The 18383-nt window shown below is 42.5% G+C and overlaps 1 protein-coding gene across 1 annotated transcript in view; it reads left to right on the forward strand.

The window, feature by feature from the left end:
• Nucleotides 1-18383, forward strand: part of RAC1 (Rac family small GTPase 1) — a 32799-nt gene that overhangs the window by 327 nt on the left and 14089 nt on the right. Inside the window, exon 2 of the mRNA XM_038762495.1 lies at nt 17307-17378. Coding sequence (XP_038618423.1) covers nt 17307-17378 — 72 coding nt within the window. The remainder of the gene's footprint in view (nt 1-17306; nt 17379-18383) is intronic.

Genomic DNA, 18383 nt, shown 5'->3' on the forward strand with positions numbered 1-18383 from the left:
TGTGTGCAGAGCACTGGACGAAGCGCTTGGGAAGTACAAGTTGGTAACATAGAGAGACAGTCATCATCATCAATCGTATTTATTGAGCGCTCACTAATGTGCAGAGCACTGGACTAAGCGCTTGGGAAGTCCAAATTGGCAACAGAGACAGTCATCATCATCAATCGTATTTATTGAGCGCTCACTAATGTGCAGAGCACTGGACTAAGCGCTTGGGAAGTACAAATTGGCAACGTAGAGAGACAGTCATCATCATCATCAATCGTATTTAGTGAGCGCTCACTGTGTGCAGAGCGCTGGACGAAGCGCTTGGGAAGTACAGATTGGCAACATAGACATCATCAATCGTATTTATTGAGCGCTCACTGTGTGCAGAGCGCTGGACTAAGCGCTTGGGAAGTACAAATTGGCAACATAGACAATCAATCAATCAATCAATCGTATTTATTGAGCGCTCACTGTGTGCAGAGCGCTGGACTAAGTGCTTGGGAAGTACAAATTGGCAACATAGAGAGACAGTCATCATCATCAATCGTATTTATTGAGCGCTCACTATGTGCAGAGCACTGGACTAAGCGCTTGGGAAGTACAAATTGGCAACTTAGAGAGACAGTCATCATCATCATCAATCGTATTGAGCGCTCACTGTGTGCAGAGCGCTGGACGAAGCGCTTGGGAAGTACAGATTGGCAACATAGACAGTCATCATCAATCGTATTTATTGAGCGCCCACTGTGTGCAGAGCACTGGACTAAGCGCTTGGGAAGTACAAATTGGCAACATAGAGAGACAGTCATCATCATCAATCGTATTTATTGAGCGCTCACTGCAGAGCACTGGACTAAGCGCTTGGGAAGTACAAATTGGCAACATAGAGAGACAGTCATCATCATCAATCGTATTTATTGAGAGCTCACTAATGTGCAGAGCACTGGACTAAGCGCTTGGGAAGTACAAATTGGCAACATCGAGAGACAGTCATCATCATCATCAATCGTATTTAGTGAGCGCTCACTGTGTGCAGAGCACTGGACTAAGCGCTTGGGAAGTACAAATTGGCAACATAGAGAGACAGTCATCATCATCAATCATATTTATTGAGCGCTCAGTATGTGCAGAGCACTGGACTAAGCGCTTGGGAAGTACAAATTGGCAACATGGAGAGACAATCAATCAATCGTATTTATTGAGCGCTCACTGTGTGCAGAGCACTGGACTAAGCGCTTGGGAAGTACAAATTGGCAACTTAGAGAGACAGTCATCATCATCAGTCATATTTATTGAGCGCTCAGTAATGTGCAGAGCACTGGACTAAGCGCTTGGGAAGTACAAATTGGCAACATAGAGAGACAGTCATCATCATCATCAATCGTATTTATTGAGCGCTCACTGTGTGCAGAGCACTGGACTAAGCGCTTGGGAAGTACAAGTTGGCAACCTAGAGAGACAGTCCCTACCCAACAGTGGGCTCAGAGTCTCAAAGGGGGAGACGGAGAACAAAACCAAATATACTAACAAAATAAAATAGAATAACTATGTACAAGTAAAATAGAGTAATAAATATGTAGAAACATATATACATATATACAGGTGCTGTGGGGAAGGGAAGGAGGTAAGATGGAGAGGGGGAGAGGAAGGAAGGGGCTCAGTCTGGGAAGGCCTCCTGGAGGAGGTGAGCTCTCATCAGGGCCTTGAAGGGAGGAAGAGAGCTAGCTTCCTTCCTCTCCCCCTCGTCCCCCTCTTCATCCCCCCCATTATACCTCCTTCCCTTCCCCACAGCACCTGTATATATGTTTGTACATATTTATTACTCTATTTTACTTGTACATATCTAGTCTATTTTATTTTGTTAGTATGTTTGGTTTTGTTCTCTGTCTCCCCCTTTTAGACTGTGAGTACATATCTAGTCTATTTATTTTATTTTGTTAGTATGTTTGGTTTTGTTCTCTGTCTCCCCCTTTTAGACTGTGAGCCCACTGTCGGGTAGGGACCGTCTCTCTATGTTGCCAATTTGTACTTCCCAAGCGCTTAGTCCAGTGCTCTGCACATAGTAAGCGCTCAATAAATACGATTGATGATGATGATGACTGAGGCGAGAGGGGCCGGCGGGGGTGGGGTGGGGGGCGGGACACCAACCGCTCCCAACGATTGTGTGTTTGTGTCATTCATTCAGTCGTATTTATTGAGCGCTTACTGGACTAAGCGCTTGGGAAGTCCAAGGTGGCGACATATAGAGACGGTCCCTACCCCACAGCGAGCGCACAGTATAGAAGGGGGAGATGGAGAACCAAACATATTCACAAAGTAAAATAAATAGAAGAAATATCAATCAATCAATCGTATTTATTGAGCGCTTACTGTGTGCGGAGCACTGGACTAAGCGCTTGGGAAGTCCAAGGTGGCGACATACAGAGACGGTCCCTACCCCACAGCGGGCTCACAGTCTAGAATGGGGAGGCAGAGAACCAAACATATTCACAAAGTAAAATAAATAGAATAAATATGTACAAAAGCCTCAGCTGCTTTTACCGAGGACTCAGAGAGGAATCAGCGTGGCTCAATGGAAAGAGCCCGGGCTTGGGAGTCAGAGGTGAGGGGTTCAAATCCCGGCGCCACCAGTTGTCAGCTGTGTGACTTCGGGCAGGTCACTTCACTTCTCTGGGCCTCAGTTTGGGTGTGAGGGCCCGAGGGGAGCGAGGTTGCGGCCTGCCTGTTGGGGCCAAGGGAGAGGGGCTTTCTTCCATTCCGCCTTTCGAGGCCTCCCCTCCCACCTCTGCCTTTCCCAAAGGCTGGAAGTTTGGGGGAGCCGGATTGACGGCTCCCAGGCGTCGTCCTCCCCTCCCCCCTTTTTTTCCTGGTTCCTCCTTTTCCAACGCCCGGGACTGATTAGCGCCGGCGGAAAGGCAGCTCCACCCTTCTGACTCTCCAGGAGCGGTTTAGGGGCCGTTCAAAAAGCTGGCCCTTTCGGATTTAGGTTCTCCACCCTTGTGGGCCTCCAGACCGGGTGGGAAGCTCCCCCCCCCACAAGCTTCCCTCTGAACTTGCGAACACGTCTTGGGCAGGAATTGGCACTGTTTATTGTCGTATTGTACTCTCCCCAGCGCTTACGACAGTGCTGTGCACGCAGTAAGCGCTTAATAAATACGAATGACTCGGTGTTCTGCCTTTTATAATAATAGTAGTAATAATGATGGCATTTGCTAAGCGCTTACTATGTGCAAAGCACTGTTCTAAGCGCTGGGGGGGGATACAAGGTGATCAGGTGGTCCCACGTGGGGCTCACAGCCTTAATCCCCATTTTACAGATGAGGGGACTGAGGCTCCGAGAAGTTAAGTGACTTCATCATCATCATCATCAATCGTATTTATTGAGCGCTTACTATGTGCAGAGCACTGTACTAAGCGCTTGGAAAGTACAAATTGGCAACATATAGAGACAGTCCCTACCCAACAGTGGGCTCGCAGTCTAAAAGGGGGAGACAGAGAACAAAACCAAACATACTAACAAAATAAAATAAATAGTCTGCTGTGTGACTTGCCCAAGGTCACACAGCAGACATGTGGCAGAGCTGGGATTCGAACCCATGACCTCTGGCTCCAAAGCCCATGCTCTTTTCCCCCCTTTTAGACTGTGAGCCCACTGTTGCGCTTAGTACAGTGCTTTGCACACAGTAAGCGCTCAATACAGTTGACTGATTGTTGGGTAGGGACCGTCTCTATATGTTGCCAACTTGTACTTCCCAAGCGCTTAGTACAGTACTCTGCACACAGTACGCGCTCAATAAATACGATTGATTGATTGATTTTTCCACTGAGCCACGCTGCTTCTCACCCTAACACCCTGACTTGGTCCAGCTACTCCGAGAACCGGATCGGGGTCGTTAGGGTTTATAGCTGACGTGAAAACTAATTACATTTTTCAGAATTTTTGCTTTTATGCACGGCGGCATTTAACACTTCTCGTGATTTAGTTATGAATAGTGGGAGCGATCAGTTTCTGTGACCTACCGGGCTAAATTTCGCTCACCTTCACTTGTAGTAATCCCCTGTTTTAACGTCACTGAGGTAAATATTTTCAACGCTGATAGGGCGAAAGGGGAGAATCTTTGCATTTTGATGGCACTCCATTAGTGTATTGAAAGGCTTCTTTTTGCTCTCGGGATAAAGAAAAAACTGCTCCTTGTGACTCAAAACATCGCTTTTCATTACAGTATGTAGTGGTGTGTTGCGGGCCTACTCGTGAAACAAGACTTGTTTTATGTCATTCTGTTTCTTCCAGAAAAAAAAACAAAATCCCAGTGTAATTTGAGAGATGATATATCACACCACTTCTTGTGCAGCTAGAGTTGAGAAGAAGGCTAAATTATGCTTGAAGAAGTCATATTAGTTCAGCGAAATAAGTAGTAAAACGATATTTTCATATTGGCCAGAGATCATTTTGGAGTCTTTAACTTGTGGATTTTTTTATTTTTAATTTTAATTAGGGCTTGCTCAGTAGTTTTGGGTTGTTAGCTATTTTATTCATTCCTAACCACTCTTAGTAGCTGTAATTTAGACTCTTGAAATTGTTTCCCAGGATCGTTCTGTTGAATTTATATTAGGCAGCTGATTTCTTGACACAAATCTAAGTTTAAATGTCTTAACTAGTGACTCCCACAGCACATTGAAATTATTAAATTTTAGATGTAAATCACTGAGATTCCCTCTGAGCGATTGTGGTCTCCTGTTTTTAAAGATAGAAATAAATACCAGTTGCACATTAATTGAACTGTGGGCTCATCTATGTTAAAAAGGAAGCTAAGAATTCTGGTAATGAAAATGTGTTGCTTTTAAATGAATAAATAAATAAAAATTTTGTGATAAAAGGATAGATTACCGATTAAGGAATCTGTCACTTCTCGGAGACATTCTGAAAAAAGGGACTGCCCATTATATTTCACCTTTTTTAGATGTTAGGAACTCGTTTGAGTGATTTAAAATTATTACTCTTGTTTGTGCTCCATCCATTTGTGCGATAGGCTTCTTATTTAACTGAGCTGATCAAATGCTCAAGTATTTTGACATATTTTATTTAAAAATCCTCCCGAATTTGAGGTTTGTCTAACATTAGCAAGTAATGGATGTATTGTGATATTTTTAATAGTTTCTAGCCTTATTATCATCTAAGTTTTACTCCCAAATTGCTATTTAGGTATCCAAACCAATCAGAATTAAAATGGCACTTTATAATAAAACCCAGAGTAAATTCAAAAATGTACAATCTCTGACATTCATGTAAGAAAAACTACTTGGTTTTGCATTTTTATAGAATTCTGTATGGATAGTGGTGCTCTGAAGAGGCTGCATTAAAATGAAAATAAGATTACAGAGTTTTGTAAAACTGCATGCCATTCTAAAGGTGTTTTAAAAGCCCTAATTGAATAAATATACGTCTTTGAGGCTATCTTTAAAATTTCCTAAAATACGGTTAGCTGAAAATCCTAAAATAAACCTTAAACTTTGTGGCAACAATGCTGCTTAGTATTTAAGGAGCCCAACTTTTAAAATTTAGTTTAATGGTCAGGTCTGCAAGGAATATTATTAGATTGCATGAACTGCTAGCTTTTTTTTTTTTGAATGGGTGGGTCTGCCTTTAAACATGTCAATAATTGGCCCTGTCGGAGAAACAGGGCTTCTTGTAGCGATTGAGATTGTTTTCTTTTTAACACAAAGAATCGTTTAATTTTTAGTGCACACTGACTTTATCAAGAACAATTATGAATACAAACTAAAAGACATCACACACATCAATCGATCAGTGGTATTTAATGAGCACTTAATATTTGCAGAGCACCGTTTGGAAAACTTGGGGGAGTACAACAGAATTCAGGTTCTCTGCCTGTAACAAGCTTACACGTCCTTATAACTTTGCAGTAGTATCTGTTGACAAAACAGGACACAAATGTAAAAGCAAATTCTAAGAAACTTCAGTCTTGCTTACCTTCCAGTTGCAATTTCATTAATGTAAAGTCCTTCACCTTTACAGTGGACTATCACACCAAGCTATTTCCTCATATTTACTCATCTGTAACACACCCAAAAGCTTCCCATCAAATTCTGATCTAATATTCAAGCACTGTTTTAAATAGTGGGCATGGGGTTATCACAGTAGGCACTCAGTAAATATCACTGATGGTAATGATTATGGCTGCTTTGGATTGGTGGAACAGGGATACTTAAAAATGAAGTTCTTTGATGTACAGATAACTGGCAGGGAATGGCTAGGATACCTTTAAGCCTGTGGAGTTGAGAAGTCAAGTTAATTCATTAATTATGAATTAATTCTTAGAAACCGTAACACTCTCTGTAGGTGCTTTGCCTTCTTTTAAATTGTCATCTGCTCTGTTAATATTTTGAAGTTTTCCACCTCTGCAACTGCACAGGCAACCACCATGTAATTGTATATCTTCCTGGAAGGACTATAACAACGTAGGATTTCTGTTTCTGAGGCCGTAGAGAAGTGGTGGAGAAATTAAAAATGAAGTAGAACTTGTGTAGTGTAGACAAGACATGAAATACTGTATCCATTTCTGAACCAAGAACCACGCAGACGTGTGTGAAACAGTGAACCAAGATTGCCAAATATTCAAACTTGTTGGTTCTTGTTGGTTTCTGTCTGTGATTTATTGCTTCAGTTAGTTTTTTTGTTTTTGTTTTTGATGGTACTAGGTGCCAAGGCACAGTACTGAGTGCTGGGGTAGAAACAAGATTCTTCTGCAAATAGTCTCCATTAGCTCTTCTTACCATGGTGTGAATGGAGTCTCAATCTTCACCTCCTTGAAACCAACCACAGGAAACCCAGTCCGTGTGGTGTGATCTATCAGTGATGTTGACGTAGAAAACATCTTGTCAGTAATTTAGTGTTACTAAGAGGATTTTCTTTTACCACTTAAACTGTTGCATAAAGTGCTTCCAAGGCCTGCTAGAGTAAAATATAATGTGAAGCAATCAAGATGTGGATTCAGTAAAAGCAGTGCTTTAGAATCTTAGGAACGCTGCCATCAAACTTGGGCTGCAACTGCTACAGAATTCCCAGGGCTTTGCTTTAAATGACTCACCCTTGCTAGAATTTTCGAAGGCAACCTAAAGGTCAGAAATGCCTTAATCTGAGACTAGCACATTGGGTTATTTTGATTTCTAATTATAGTAAAGACCGTGTCCTTCAGATAAGACAAAACAGGTCATTTGTAGGGAACCATTATTTCAAATCCTTGGGCCAATTTTCTTGAACATCTAATAGTTTTAAAACGATAAATCAGTCTGCCAAGAAGTGTTGCAATGCAGAATAGGAATTCGAGTTTGAGCTTCCATTTAATCATTCTTAAGTGAATTTAATGCCTTTACACCAGTATGGAATACAGCAGGTTCATGAAGGCAAAGTTTATCGTTTTAAAATTCAAGGCAGGGGTAATTAGGATCTTTATTCTGGGTGCTCAAAATATTTCGCCCAGATTCTTCTTCTCAGCATCCTCGAAATTTACGAAATGGTGGGTTGTATTATGTCAATCCATTTTAAGTCTGGGAAGACCAGAGAGATTTAAGATAGTGGCAAATCCCAACTTTTCCTGATTCTGTTTCTCTTTCTGTTAAACCACGTTATTGTGCTGCATGGAATGCAGCATGAGCAGTGCATCATGTGTAATCCCAGCATGTGTAATCTCAGCATCCTCGAAATTTACGAAATGGTGGGTTGTATTATGTCAATCCATTTTAAGTCTGGGAAGACCAGAGAGATTTAAGATAGTGGCAAATCCCAACTTTTCCTGATTCTGTTTCTCTTTCTGTTAAACCACGTTATTGTGCTGCATGGAATGCAGCATGAGCAGTGCATCATGTGTAATCCCTCTCCTAGTTCTGTTAGAACCCCCTCCTTTAAAAAAAAATCAAAGGTAAACTGATCACGTAATATTTTGGCTTAGAGCCAGGAACAGTTTGTTTTCCTTTTCCCTTTTCTCCATTTTATTCATACCAGCCAGTTTATTAAAAAAACTTTCAATTTTGAGCAAGCCTCCCTGATTCTTTTAATGTTTCTAATGTAAAAACAGTTGCCTGTTTATCACTCCCACCGTATTTGCTAGCTTTAAGGATTACCCCCCCCCCCGCCCCAACCCCAGTTTTGAATTTATGAATTTCATGAAGCAACACAGAGAGCAGATAGTGTGTGGGAGAGAAAAAAAATTCCATTTATGATGGAAAAAGGAAGCACAGCACAACTTAAAAAGGACCATATTCAGATATTCTGTTGTATAATACAATAGAGTATTTTCTTAACTTCATGTGTCGAAAGAGTTTTACACATTTTACAAGACTGTGGAAAAAGAATCACAGGTTGAAGCGTTTTTCTCAGAAAGGAGCAGAATCCAGTGTGTGCTTGAATCTTGGCTATTAAAGCATCTTTCCCAATTTACATGGGGATAAAGTAAACAGTTAAAACCATCCAAAGTAGACAGCTTCATAGCAAATATTAACTTTTCCTTTCCAAAATTTTTGCAGCCAATGTTGGTTAATATTCGAGGTTATGACCAAATTAGGCATTCAGTCCTTAGAATGGAATCATTTTATAGTGAAAAAGCAGTTACTTTTTTCAATTCCAGTGTTGACATTAGTTATAAGAATTTTCTTGTATCACAGTAGTGCATAATGTATTTGAACTTTAGTCCTTCCTTCCTTCTGAAGCATACTAGCAGTTCTTCATTTTTCATATTAATCAGTGACTATGAAATTCAGTGTATTGAAGTTTAGAGATATTCAGGTCTCAGGAGGAATTTGTGAAAGCATCATTTAAGACCAGAGTCTCCAATCTGGTGTTCTGAAGGGTGCATTTGTTTTTGTTTTTGAATTGTTTTAGAATTCCTGCTCTGCTTTCTTAAATGGAATTTTAGTGCTTTTGGAAATACAAAAGACCAATAAAACCTGAGATCCAGGTCTCTAGAAAATTTGACAAGGCACTTGGCTCCCTTAACTTTGGGCTGGTTGCTAAGTGGTAAGGGGGGAGCTTGAGAGAAGGCGGGAGGAAGGAAACATCTTGAGCCTTAGGCTTCTTGCAGAAGATGGAGAGTGCAGCCAAGCCTGGGGGCCTCATCATCATCATCAATCGTATTTGTTGAGCGCTTACTGTTTGCAAAGCACTGTACTAAGCGCTTGGGAAGTACAAGTTGGCAACATATAGAGACAGTCCCTACCCAACAGTGGGCTCACAGTCTAAACGGGGGAGACAGAGAACAAAACCAAACATACTAACAAAATAAATAGAGCCTTCTCTAAGTGGCTTAGAGAAGCAGTGTGGCTCAGTGGAAAGAGCACAGGCTTTGGAGTCAGGGGTCATGGGTTCGAATCCCAGCTCTGCCAATTGTCAGCTGGGTGACTTTGGGCAAGTCACTTCTCTGGGCCTCAGTTCCCTCATCTGGAAAATGGGGATTGAGACTGTGAGCCCCCCATGGGACAACCTGATCTCCTTTCTGTTGGCAATGCCCAAGTAGGACATGAAGTCAGGGTCTATTGCTGCCACCAGAGGATGGTGGTTCAACAAGACCCTGGTGCTCCAGAAGGAGTGTAATCCAGATTGTGGGGGACTGCAACAGAAGATAATTTGCAGGAGGAACAGATGTAGAACAAAGTGTTTGCACTCTAGAGAAAGCAAGATCTGGACAGCCCCACAGCACTAATGTGTATGTTCCCTTATTCTCTCCCGTTTCCCCTAGGACAGTGCTCTGCACCCAGTAAGCACTCACCACTGATTGATTGATTTGTGATTGATTTGTCTGCCTCCCATTCTAGATTTTAAACTTCTTGTGGGCAGAGATTGTGTCTCTCAACTCTGTCCCAAACATTTAGTACAGGACAGTGTACACAGTAAGTTTTCATATACCATTTAATTGATTGACAGCAGGGGCCAGAGCAGTTAAGGCAATACACCAGGACTCCAGTGAGCACCAAGAACAGGGGATGGGAACTGGGATCCAGATTGACAGCGGGCAGCATTTAAAGTAGAGGGAAAAATCCATGAAGTAAGGGCTGGGGTTGGAGCAAGGTTACAGTTTTGGCCATTTGGTGACTGGTTTGAAAATCGTTTTCAGTAGTCCTTCTCTAAAGCTAGTAAGTGTTCTCCTAAGAAAGCTCTGTAATAGTATAGCACAGTTTACATTTTGCTGTTTTAATTTGGACTCAAGGGGATTGTGGCCTGTCCCTCACAAAAGTGTATATTATCCCCATATCAACATATATTAATGCAGTGTCCATGAAAATTTATGTATCTCTGATGTAGGGACTGAGCTGCTGTGTTGTCTCATTATCTCTTTCCTTGGACCATAGCTCTCAGCAGTCTACTCACATAGTAGTAAGGACTTGAAATGTCCCAGCTTCACACCACCCCTGCCCTTCCCTTCTCCTTACAGCTTTGCATTCCCCTGGCCTAATCTGGCAGAAGGGGAGAGAGTAAACATTTATTAAAGCTGCAAATAGCCCAAAAAACAATGGGAAGGGAGGAAAACACAGTTTCCCCTTTAAGGCGGGGGGTGGGAGAATAAATTTTCTTTCAGGGAGCAGAAACCACTGTGCAACCAAAATAAAATGGAACCTCTTTATGCCTCTTGACTAGCTTTTGAGGAGATTTAAGGGTGAGCGGAAATCAGCTACTTAATTCTCCTTCTGCCTGGGATCTCTTCAGTGATTGCTTAACCAAAAAGAGAATTAGACTTTTGATTTATATTGTTTCCCATGGCAGTTCATTAGTGAATCTAGGTTCTTGTTTGGGACTCTTTGGCTGGAAGATCCTCGTGGGCAGGGAACATGCCTACCAACTCTGTTATACTGCTCTCTCCCAAGCGCTTAGCACACTGCTTTGAACATCGTAAACACTCAATAAATACCACTGCTTCATCGAAATGAAAGCTATTTAGGGGCAAAACTGGTAATAAGGAGCCTGGTCTTCAATTGGGGCTACCAGGCAAGGATGAAGGGTGACAGAGCAATCAATCAATCAATCAATCAATCGTATTTATTGAGCGCTTACTATGTGCAGAGCACTGTACTAAGCGCTTGGGAAGTACAAATTGGCATCACATAGAGACAGTCCCTACCCAACAGTGGGCTCACAGTCTAAAAGGGGGAGACAGAGAACAGAACCAAACATACCAACAAAATAAAATAAGTGGGATAGAAATGTACAAGTAAAATAAATAAATGAATAAATAAATACAGTAATAAATATGTACAACCATATATACAGAGCAGTCTTAGCTTTTGGTGTATTAGAGGAACAGTGCTTTGCACATAGTAAGCACTTAATAAATGCCATTATTATTATTATTATAGGAGTTAAAGTTCACCCTCTCATGAAATCTTTTCTTCAGTTTTGAATTATGGCTGTTAATTGTAGTGGGAAAGGTTTGACTGTGAGGATTTGTCCCAAGTTCAACAAGAATCAGGAACAGAAACTCTAAAGCAACTAAGATTCTGTTTGTCAAGGTTGAAATCTAGTTTTGTTCCTCATAATTGAAAAATAAATGCAGCAAAAGTCAAGGCAACAAAACTTCTCTCAATAGTTCAGTTTTCTTGGAAGTTGGTGGTTCTTTGAGGAAGCGGTACTTGGTTCTACCTTAACTGTAAAATCTTTGTAAATTATCACATTTAACTTAATAGCAAAATTCTCAAGGACTGTTATCCTATTCCCTAGAGTAGGTTTTAGAAACTTTCAAGAAAAAAAAAGAAACCTTCGAATTGTGATCTGTTGAAAATCAGATGTCAAAGTGTGGGGGTGAACATTAAGGGGGAAGAATGGAGCCCATTCCAGTTGCCCATCACTCAGGATTATGGTGGATTGTTGCAGAGCCTAAGAAATGGGAGGGGTGGAATGGATGTCTTGTAAACTGGAGGTAGGGGGGAAGAGATCAAGGACCTCCCTCATTTCTCTGCACACCATTAGGTGCTCAGTATATACTGATGATAATGAAGAGAAGTAGGCTGAATGTTGGTGTTTAGTGAGGAAGATTCATGGGAGAAGTGAGAAATGGTTAGAGAGAAGTATGATATTTGGTAAATGCTTCCTATGTGCCAAGCAATTGGGGTAGATAAAATACAATCATTTCATACACTGTACCTGTCCCACATAGGGCTCACAGTCTGGGGGTGGAGAGTGGCGGGGGGAAGGAGAGCAGATATTTAATCCTCATTTTATAGATAAGGAAATGGAGGCACAGAGATGTTGTGTTACTTGCCCAAGGTCCACAGCAGATAAGTGACAGAGCCGAGATTCAAACCGAGGTCCTCTGATTCCCGAGCTTGTATTTTTTCTACTGTCATGCTGTTTGTCAAGCTTTCAGGGTAGTAATACTCTGGCAGGGGAGCTACATCCATGATATAAGCATTGTTGTTTGTGGCAAATGTGATTTATGCTGAGCCATTCGCACTTGTATGATCTCCCTGTTAAATGGCTGGAAGGGAGAATGAGTATGAGAAATAATCAGGTTTCAAAACACAGTATCTCTGAGATTTCTGCAAAAGAGGGCACCACTGTGGCCTCACCCGTTGAGGAAATCATTGTTGAAATATTAAGAGAAGCTTAGTAAGAATTGCTGGGAGTGTGTCTTTCCCACTTTCTTATGGGGGAAAAAAAGGGAAAAGCCAAAAACATGAAATGAAAAGCAACCACCAAAAAGAATGGAGAAGCAGCATGGCTCAGTGGAAAGAACACAGGCTTGGGAGTCAGAGGTCATGGGTTCTAATTCCGTCCCCGCCACTTGTCTGCTATGTGACCTTAGTACAGTGCTCTGCACACAGTAAGCACTCAATAAATACGATTGAATGAATGACCTTGGGCAAGTGACTTCTCTGTGCCTCAGTTACCTCATCTGTAAAATGGGGATTAAGACTGTGAGCCCCATGTGGGACAACCTGATTACCTTATATTCCTCCCCCTCAGTGCTTAGAACAGTGCTTGGCACATACTAAGCGCTTAACAAGTGCCATCATTATTATTAATACCAGTTGTGCTCCACACAGCTAGATAGACCAGAGACAAAAACAGGAGGACCATCAGGCCAAGGCAATTGTGCCGATAAGTTTCCTGCCCCTAGGTAGTCAATGCTGTTTTCACACATTCTCATTTACTTGTCACCCAAATTATGTCCATTTACGGCCTTGAGTCCTATTGGACTTGTTAAATTTTTTCTTAAAAAATATTTTAAAAGGGGGCATCAACTGCCCGATTAGAGTCCTTAGAAATATTTAGAGAAGCAGAACTTGTCCACCAACAATATCAAAAATAGACAATTAGAAAGGAGCTCTTAAAAACACTCAGTTCGTTCAGTCTTCCTGCTGCACATTTTCAGTAGTGTGAGACAGTAGAATTAGGAATATTCTTCTGACAACATGCACCTGGGTACCGCATGATAAGGTGTCAGGAGAAACAGTTGTTTGTGTGCTTGCAGTATCAGTGGTGGGATGAGGACTCCAGTGCAAGTCTAACGTAATGGAGTTCTGCATGAATGCAAACCCTGTGTTATAGGAGAACAGAGTTGCACTAACAATTTCTTAACTTTGCCGCAGCATTTTAAACAAAGAGAGAAGGTTGAGTCAGTGATTCAGAACATATGCCCCTAGGCCACATGGATCCCTTAAGGTGATCCAGCTGGACCACAAACTCTTCCATCCACTTGTAGCCACAGCCAATCTTAAAATTGATGAGAGGAGGCATTCCATTCCGTGCCATTGGGAGAGGAGGAGGCCGGCATTTGCTTTTGGTGCCATTTTTTAGATTTGTCCTTGAACGTTGGTGTACACCCACTTAAATCTCATCTCTGGGCCGAGATTGCTTTACCAGATGATTTTTATTTCTAGGCCCGTATTGCTACTGGACTGTGCTGTATTTAGTCTTGGTTGTGAGCTGCATGTGTTCAAAAGGTCCTGTTGAGCCCCGGTAAGGGAATTGAAGAGAATGAAAGGAAAAACTACATTTCCCAGGAAGCAGAGGGGCTGACTCGGGACCTTTTTTGCACCTTAGTATCAGGTGGTCCTGGCAGAGTCAAGCCCCCAGTTTCTTTGGTAGCAGAGAAAATGCCCCTGGCTCGCTTTCTTCTGTTGCTGGTTGAGTGAAAGAGTGTGGGAAAACAATGGGGAGGGTTTTGAGGAGGGAGAGGTGATTGTGTTAAGGGATGCCGTAAGACGACAATCAGTGAAGCAGTGCACAATATAAATTGTAGTGAAGAGAAGTTGGAGGCAGGGACACCACTGAGGAGGTCAGTAACAACTACAACCGTTACCAAGTGCTTACTTTGTGTTAAACACTAGGATAGTTAGAGCAGTCCCTGTCCCAAATAGGGCTCACAGTCTAGTAGCAATATGCCTAAAGCTTGAAACATTATGGAAAATTGTTGAGATTAATTCGTAATTTTTTACAAAGTGTTTTTATAGTTTGGGTTTTCATATCAGTTTTAATGCTACTGCAATCCAGAGCAAGCACTGGACAGTATAACATTATACCTAGCTTCCTAGGCCCCTGACTATCTGGGGCTATCCCTGAATCAAGACCTGCAATTCAGTCGTATTTATTGAGCACTTACTGTCATCATCAATCGTATTTCATCATCATCATCAATCGTATTTATTGAGCGCTTACTGTGTGCAGAGCACTGTATGTGGTGGTGCAAGGAGCTTATTTTCTTCTGGCTTTCATTCATTCATTTATTCAATTGTATTTATTGAGCACCGGGACGGGGAAAGGGGGTATTGGAGCCAAGGCTGATAGTTGAGGTAGCGCCTGGAATTTGATGGTTGGGGGAAAGCTCCTAAGTTGGAATCCAAGATGGCATGGAGTGAGTGGAGAGGCCATGGAGCAGGGCCAAGGATCCCTAGAGGGGATAAAACCTTAGCAGTGAGGTGTGCCTCCAGGATTAGGGATGTGATGCAGAAATTCAGATAGAGCAGAGGCTGAAGTTATCCGGGGCTGCCTACGGAGGGAGGAAGATAAAGGTGTCAGGACTGTGGCAGGGTAAAGTGTGGAAGGTAGAGACTGGTACTGAGATAAAAACTATTTGACTCTCAATTGTTCCATTCATTGGGCAGCAGAATTAATAACTTTAAAGTGTTATGTAGCAGCCCTAGTTTTGAATGGGTAGTAACTCATTTTAACAAGAACTTTTAGGCTTGAGTGCATTTTTTAAAATCTCTGTGTTTATATTGCTAAAGTGAGCCATTTTAGTGTAATAGTTCTTTTAGGTTTAGCAAATCAAGGGGTTGTTAAAACAAGAGTTTGTTTTCAGTTGTCTTGAGTGGTACTTGGATCTGATGGCTTTGGAGCCAGGGGTGTCAATTTTTCATTTTGAGCACGGGGGCGGACTTGGGCAGGGTTTTGAGGGGACTGGAGATGAAGAAGTTGGGGAGGAATTGAGGGGGAAGGGAAAGGAAGAAAAAGCAGAGAAGGAAGAGGAAGCAAAAGATTTAAGAAAAGAGGAATATCTTGTCCATCGCCTCCCTCTGATCCTCAGTGGGCCTTGGGCCTGGGTGCAAGTGGCTCCCCTCACACCATCCTCAAAACCATCTATCCACTTGCCTCACCTCCCCACCCTCAATCTGCTGAAATGGCATTTACCCCAGAAGATTCCACATGTGCTGTCATTCTTGGGCCAGGTTCTGCCGGTCATGGCCATGGTTGCTGCCACCACAGGAAAAACACAGGTTATTTTGGGGTTTTTTTTATGGTATTTGTTGAGCTCCTACCATATGTCAGACACTGTACTGAACACTGAAGTAGATACAAGCTAATCAGGTTGGACACAGTCCATGCCCCACATGGGGCTCACGGTCTTAATCCCCACTTCACAGAGGAGGTAACTGAGGCATAGAGAAGTTAAGTGACTTGTCCAGGGTCACTCAGCAGACCTAAGTGCATAGTGAGTAAGAAGTAGGGAAGACAATAATGGTGGAGAGAAGAGAGAATAGTTAGAGAAGACTTCTTGGAGGAGATGTGCTATTCAGTTGTATCTGAGTGCTTACTGTGTGCAAAGCTCTGTATTAAGTGGTTGCTAGCCATGTGATAACCATGGTCATGTATCCCGGTCCTGCAGTAATAGGGGCTGACCTGCCTTGGGGTGCATGCTGCTACTGCCACTCTAGAGTGCCAGGCACTGCCTCCCCTTTCCCTGTGGATGCACGCCCAGCCCCCTCTTGTTACACTACAACAATAATAATAATAATAAGAAGAAGAAGAATTATAGTATTAAGTGCTTACCGTGTGTCAAGCACTTAATCCCCATTTTACAGATGAGGTAACTGAGGCACAGAGAAGTTAAGTGACTTGCCCAAAGTCACACAGCTGACAAGTGGCAGAGTCGGGATTAGAACCCACAACCTCCGACTTCCAAGCCTGTGCTCTTTCCGCTAAGCCACGCTGCTAGCGCTTACTATAAGCCAAGCGCCGTAGTAAGTGCTGGGGTGGATAGAAGTAAATCAGGTTGGACACAGTCCCTGTCCTACATTGGGCTCACACTCTTAATCCCCGTTTTGTTTTTGGTTTTTTTACAGCTGAGGGAACTGAGGCCCAGAGAAGTTAAGTGACTTGCCCAAGGTGACACAGCAGACAAATGGTGGAGCAGGGATTAGAACCCATGACCTTCTGACTCCCAAGCCCGGGGCTCTAGCCACTACACCAAGCATTCTCATCACCTTTTTCCCACTGCCAGCAGGAAGCATGAGGTGGAGTCACCATCCTGGCTCCACCTCCAGCCTTTTCCCAAATTCTAGGGACAGAATGGCTACTCCTGCCCCCCAAAATATAGGGTGAAATTAATGGTGGCCCTCCCGTGATACCAAGCCATTGCCCCCTGTGAAGTGGGCATCTGTGATTTCAGCTAGTGGCCCATAAGGACCCTAAATTATGCCAATGAAGGGGGCCTAAAGCTACTTAAGAATCTTAATCTTTTTTCCAAAAATTTTGAGATTAAAGTATAAAGATTATAATTTATAGCTATAAACAGACATATCCTCTGAGTTTTAAAGTTTAGTTACACTGTCTAGATAGAGACTGTTTTTCTTATTATTGTGTTAAGTAAGTGCTGCCTGTGTGCTGATCAGGATTCAAAATAATCAGATGGGACACAGTCACCGTCTCTCACGGCTCGCAACCTTAACAGTTGAAGTGAAGGATGCTCTGCAAAGCAAATTCCCATTAGTGGAAATTAATGAGAATTAAAATTTTAAATACTTCTAAAAGTTAAGTACTTTTCAGCATTTGAATATTGACTGACTTTGTCCTCTTTTTTTTCCTTCTACAGTGCTGTGGGTAAAACATGTCTATTAATCAGTTATACGACCAATGCATTTCCTGGAGAATACATCCCCACCGTGTAAGTATCAATCAGTCATTTATTGAGCGCTTACTTTATGCAGAGCACTGCACTAAGCTCTTGGGAGAGTACAACACAACAATGTAACACACATTCCCTGCCCACAGTGAGTTTACAGTCTGTCATCACCTAAACCTTGTAAATTAACTCATCTTTAATGATAAAGGAAGCTTTCAAGTCATTTAAGTTGGATCTCAGCTGATGTACTTGTCCTGTTTTGATTACTCTAACAACTCCAAAGTCCTACTTCCCCTCATTCCCCATTTCAGGCTGGGAGACAGGGAAGCATGGTGGCTTAAGTGCTGTCATCGATGTACAGACATTTTCTAGGTTGCTGAACTGCGCTGAGAGCAACCAAGCACATCCTGTGAGCCGGGGCCAATGTCTGATTTGTCCTGGTGTCATTTCTGGGGTGATTTACTGCTTGCTTACCTGTGTGCTGGTCTCTAAACACACAGTGCCACTGGGGCCCCAGGGGCCCCCTGCCATTCCACCCTGCCATCTCTGGGGAGGAATACTGGGAAAAGTGGCAGAGGTCCACAGAGCTTGCGTGGCTCTGTTGCTGGACTCGAGTGAACTAGAAACTTGGAAGTCGCAAGCACAGGTAATACTGTTGCTTATAGATTGTAGGGAAGAGGGCTGGGATGGGGGGGACAGTGAGGGTCCCTTGGTACCACAGACCTGGAAATAAATTGGCAACAGCACTATGGAGACTTGGAAGGATTGCACCCCTCTTCTCTCCCCCCCAACACACACACTTTATGGGTGGAGGGGGAGAAGTGGTAGTCCTTTCATTGTCTAATACCATTTTTGCCAGTAGGTTTTCAGTGAATTTGTAATTAACTGATTGTGACACTAGGACTTGACATACAACACCCAGTTGCAAATTTATTTTTTACAGTTTTTGTGTATTTTACTCATGGCATTTGGGAGTGATTTATTTTTGTATTTCAGTTAATTTGGGGAGCAAACTCCTCCCTGCCCCCCAGCATTTAATATTAATTC

This window comes from Tachyglossus aculeatus, chromosome 21 (genome assembly GCF_015852505.1).
Source record: "Tachyglossus aculeatus isolate mTacAcu1 chromosome 21, mTacAcu1.pri, whole genome shotgun sequence".
Taxonomy (NCBI): domain Eukaryota; kingdom Metazoa; phylum Chordata; class Mammalia; order Monotremata; family Tachyglossidae; genus Tachyglossus; species Tachyglossus aculeatus.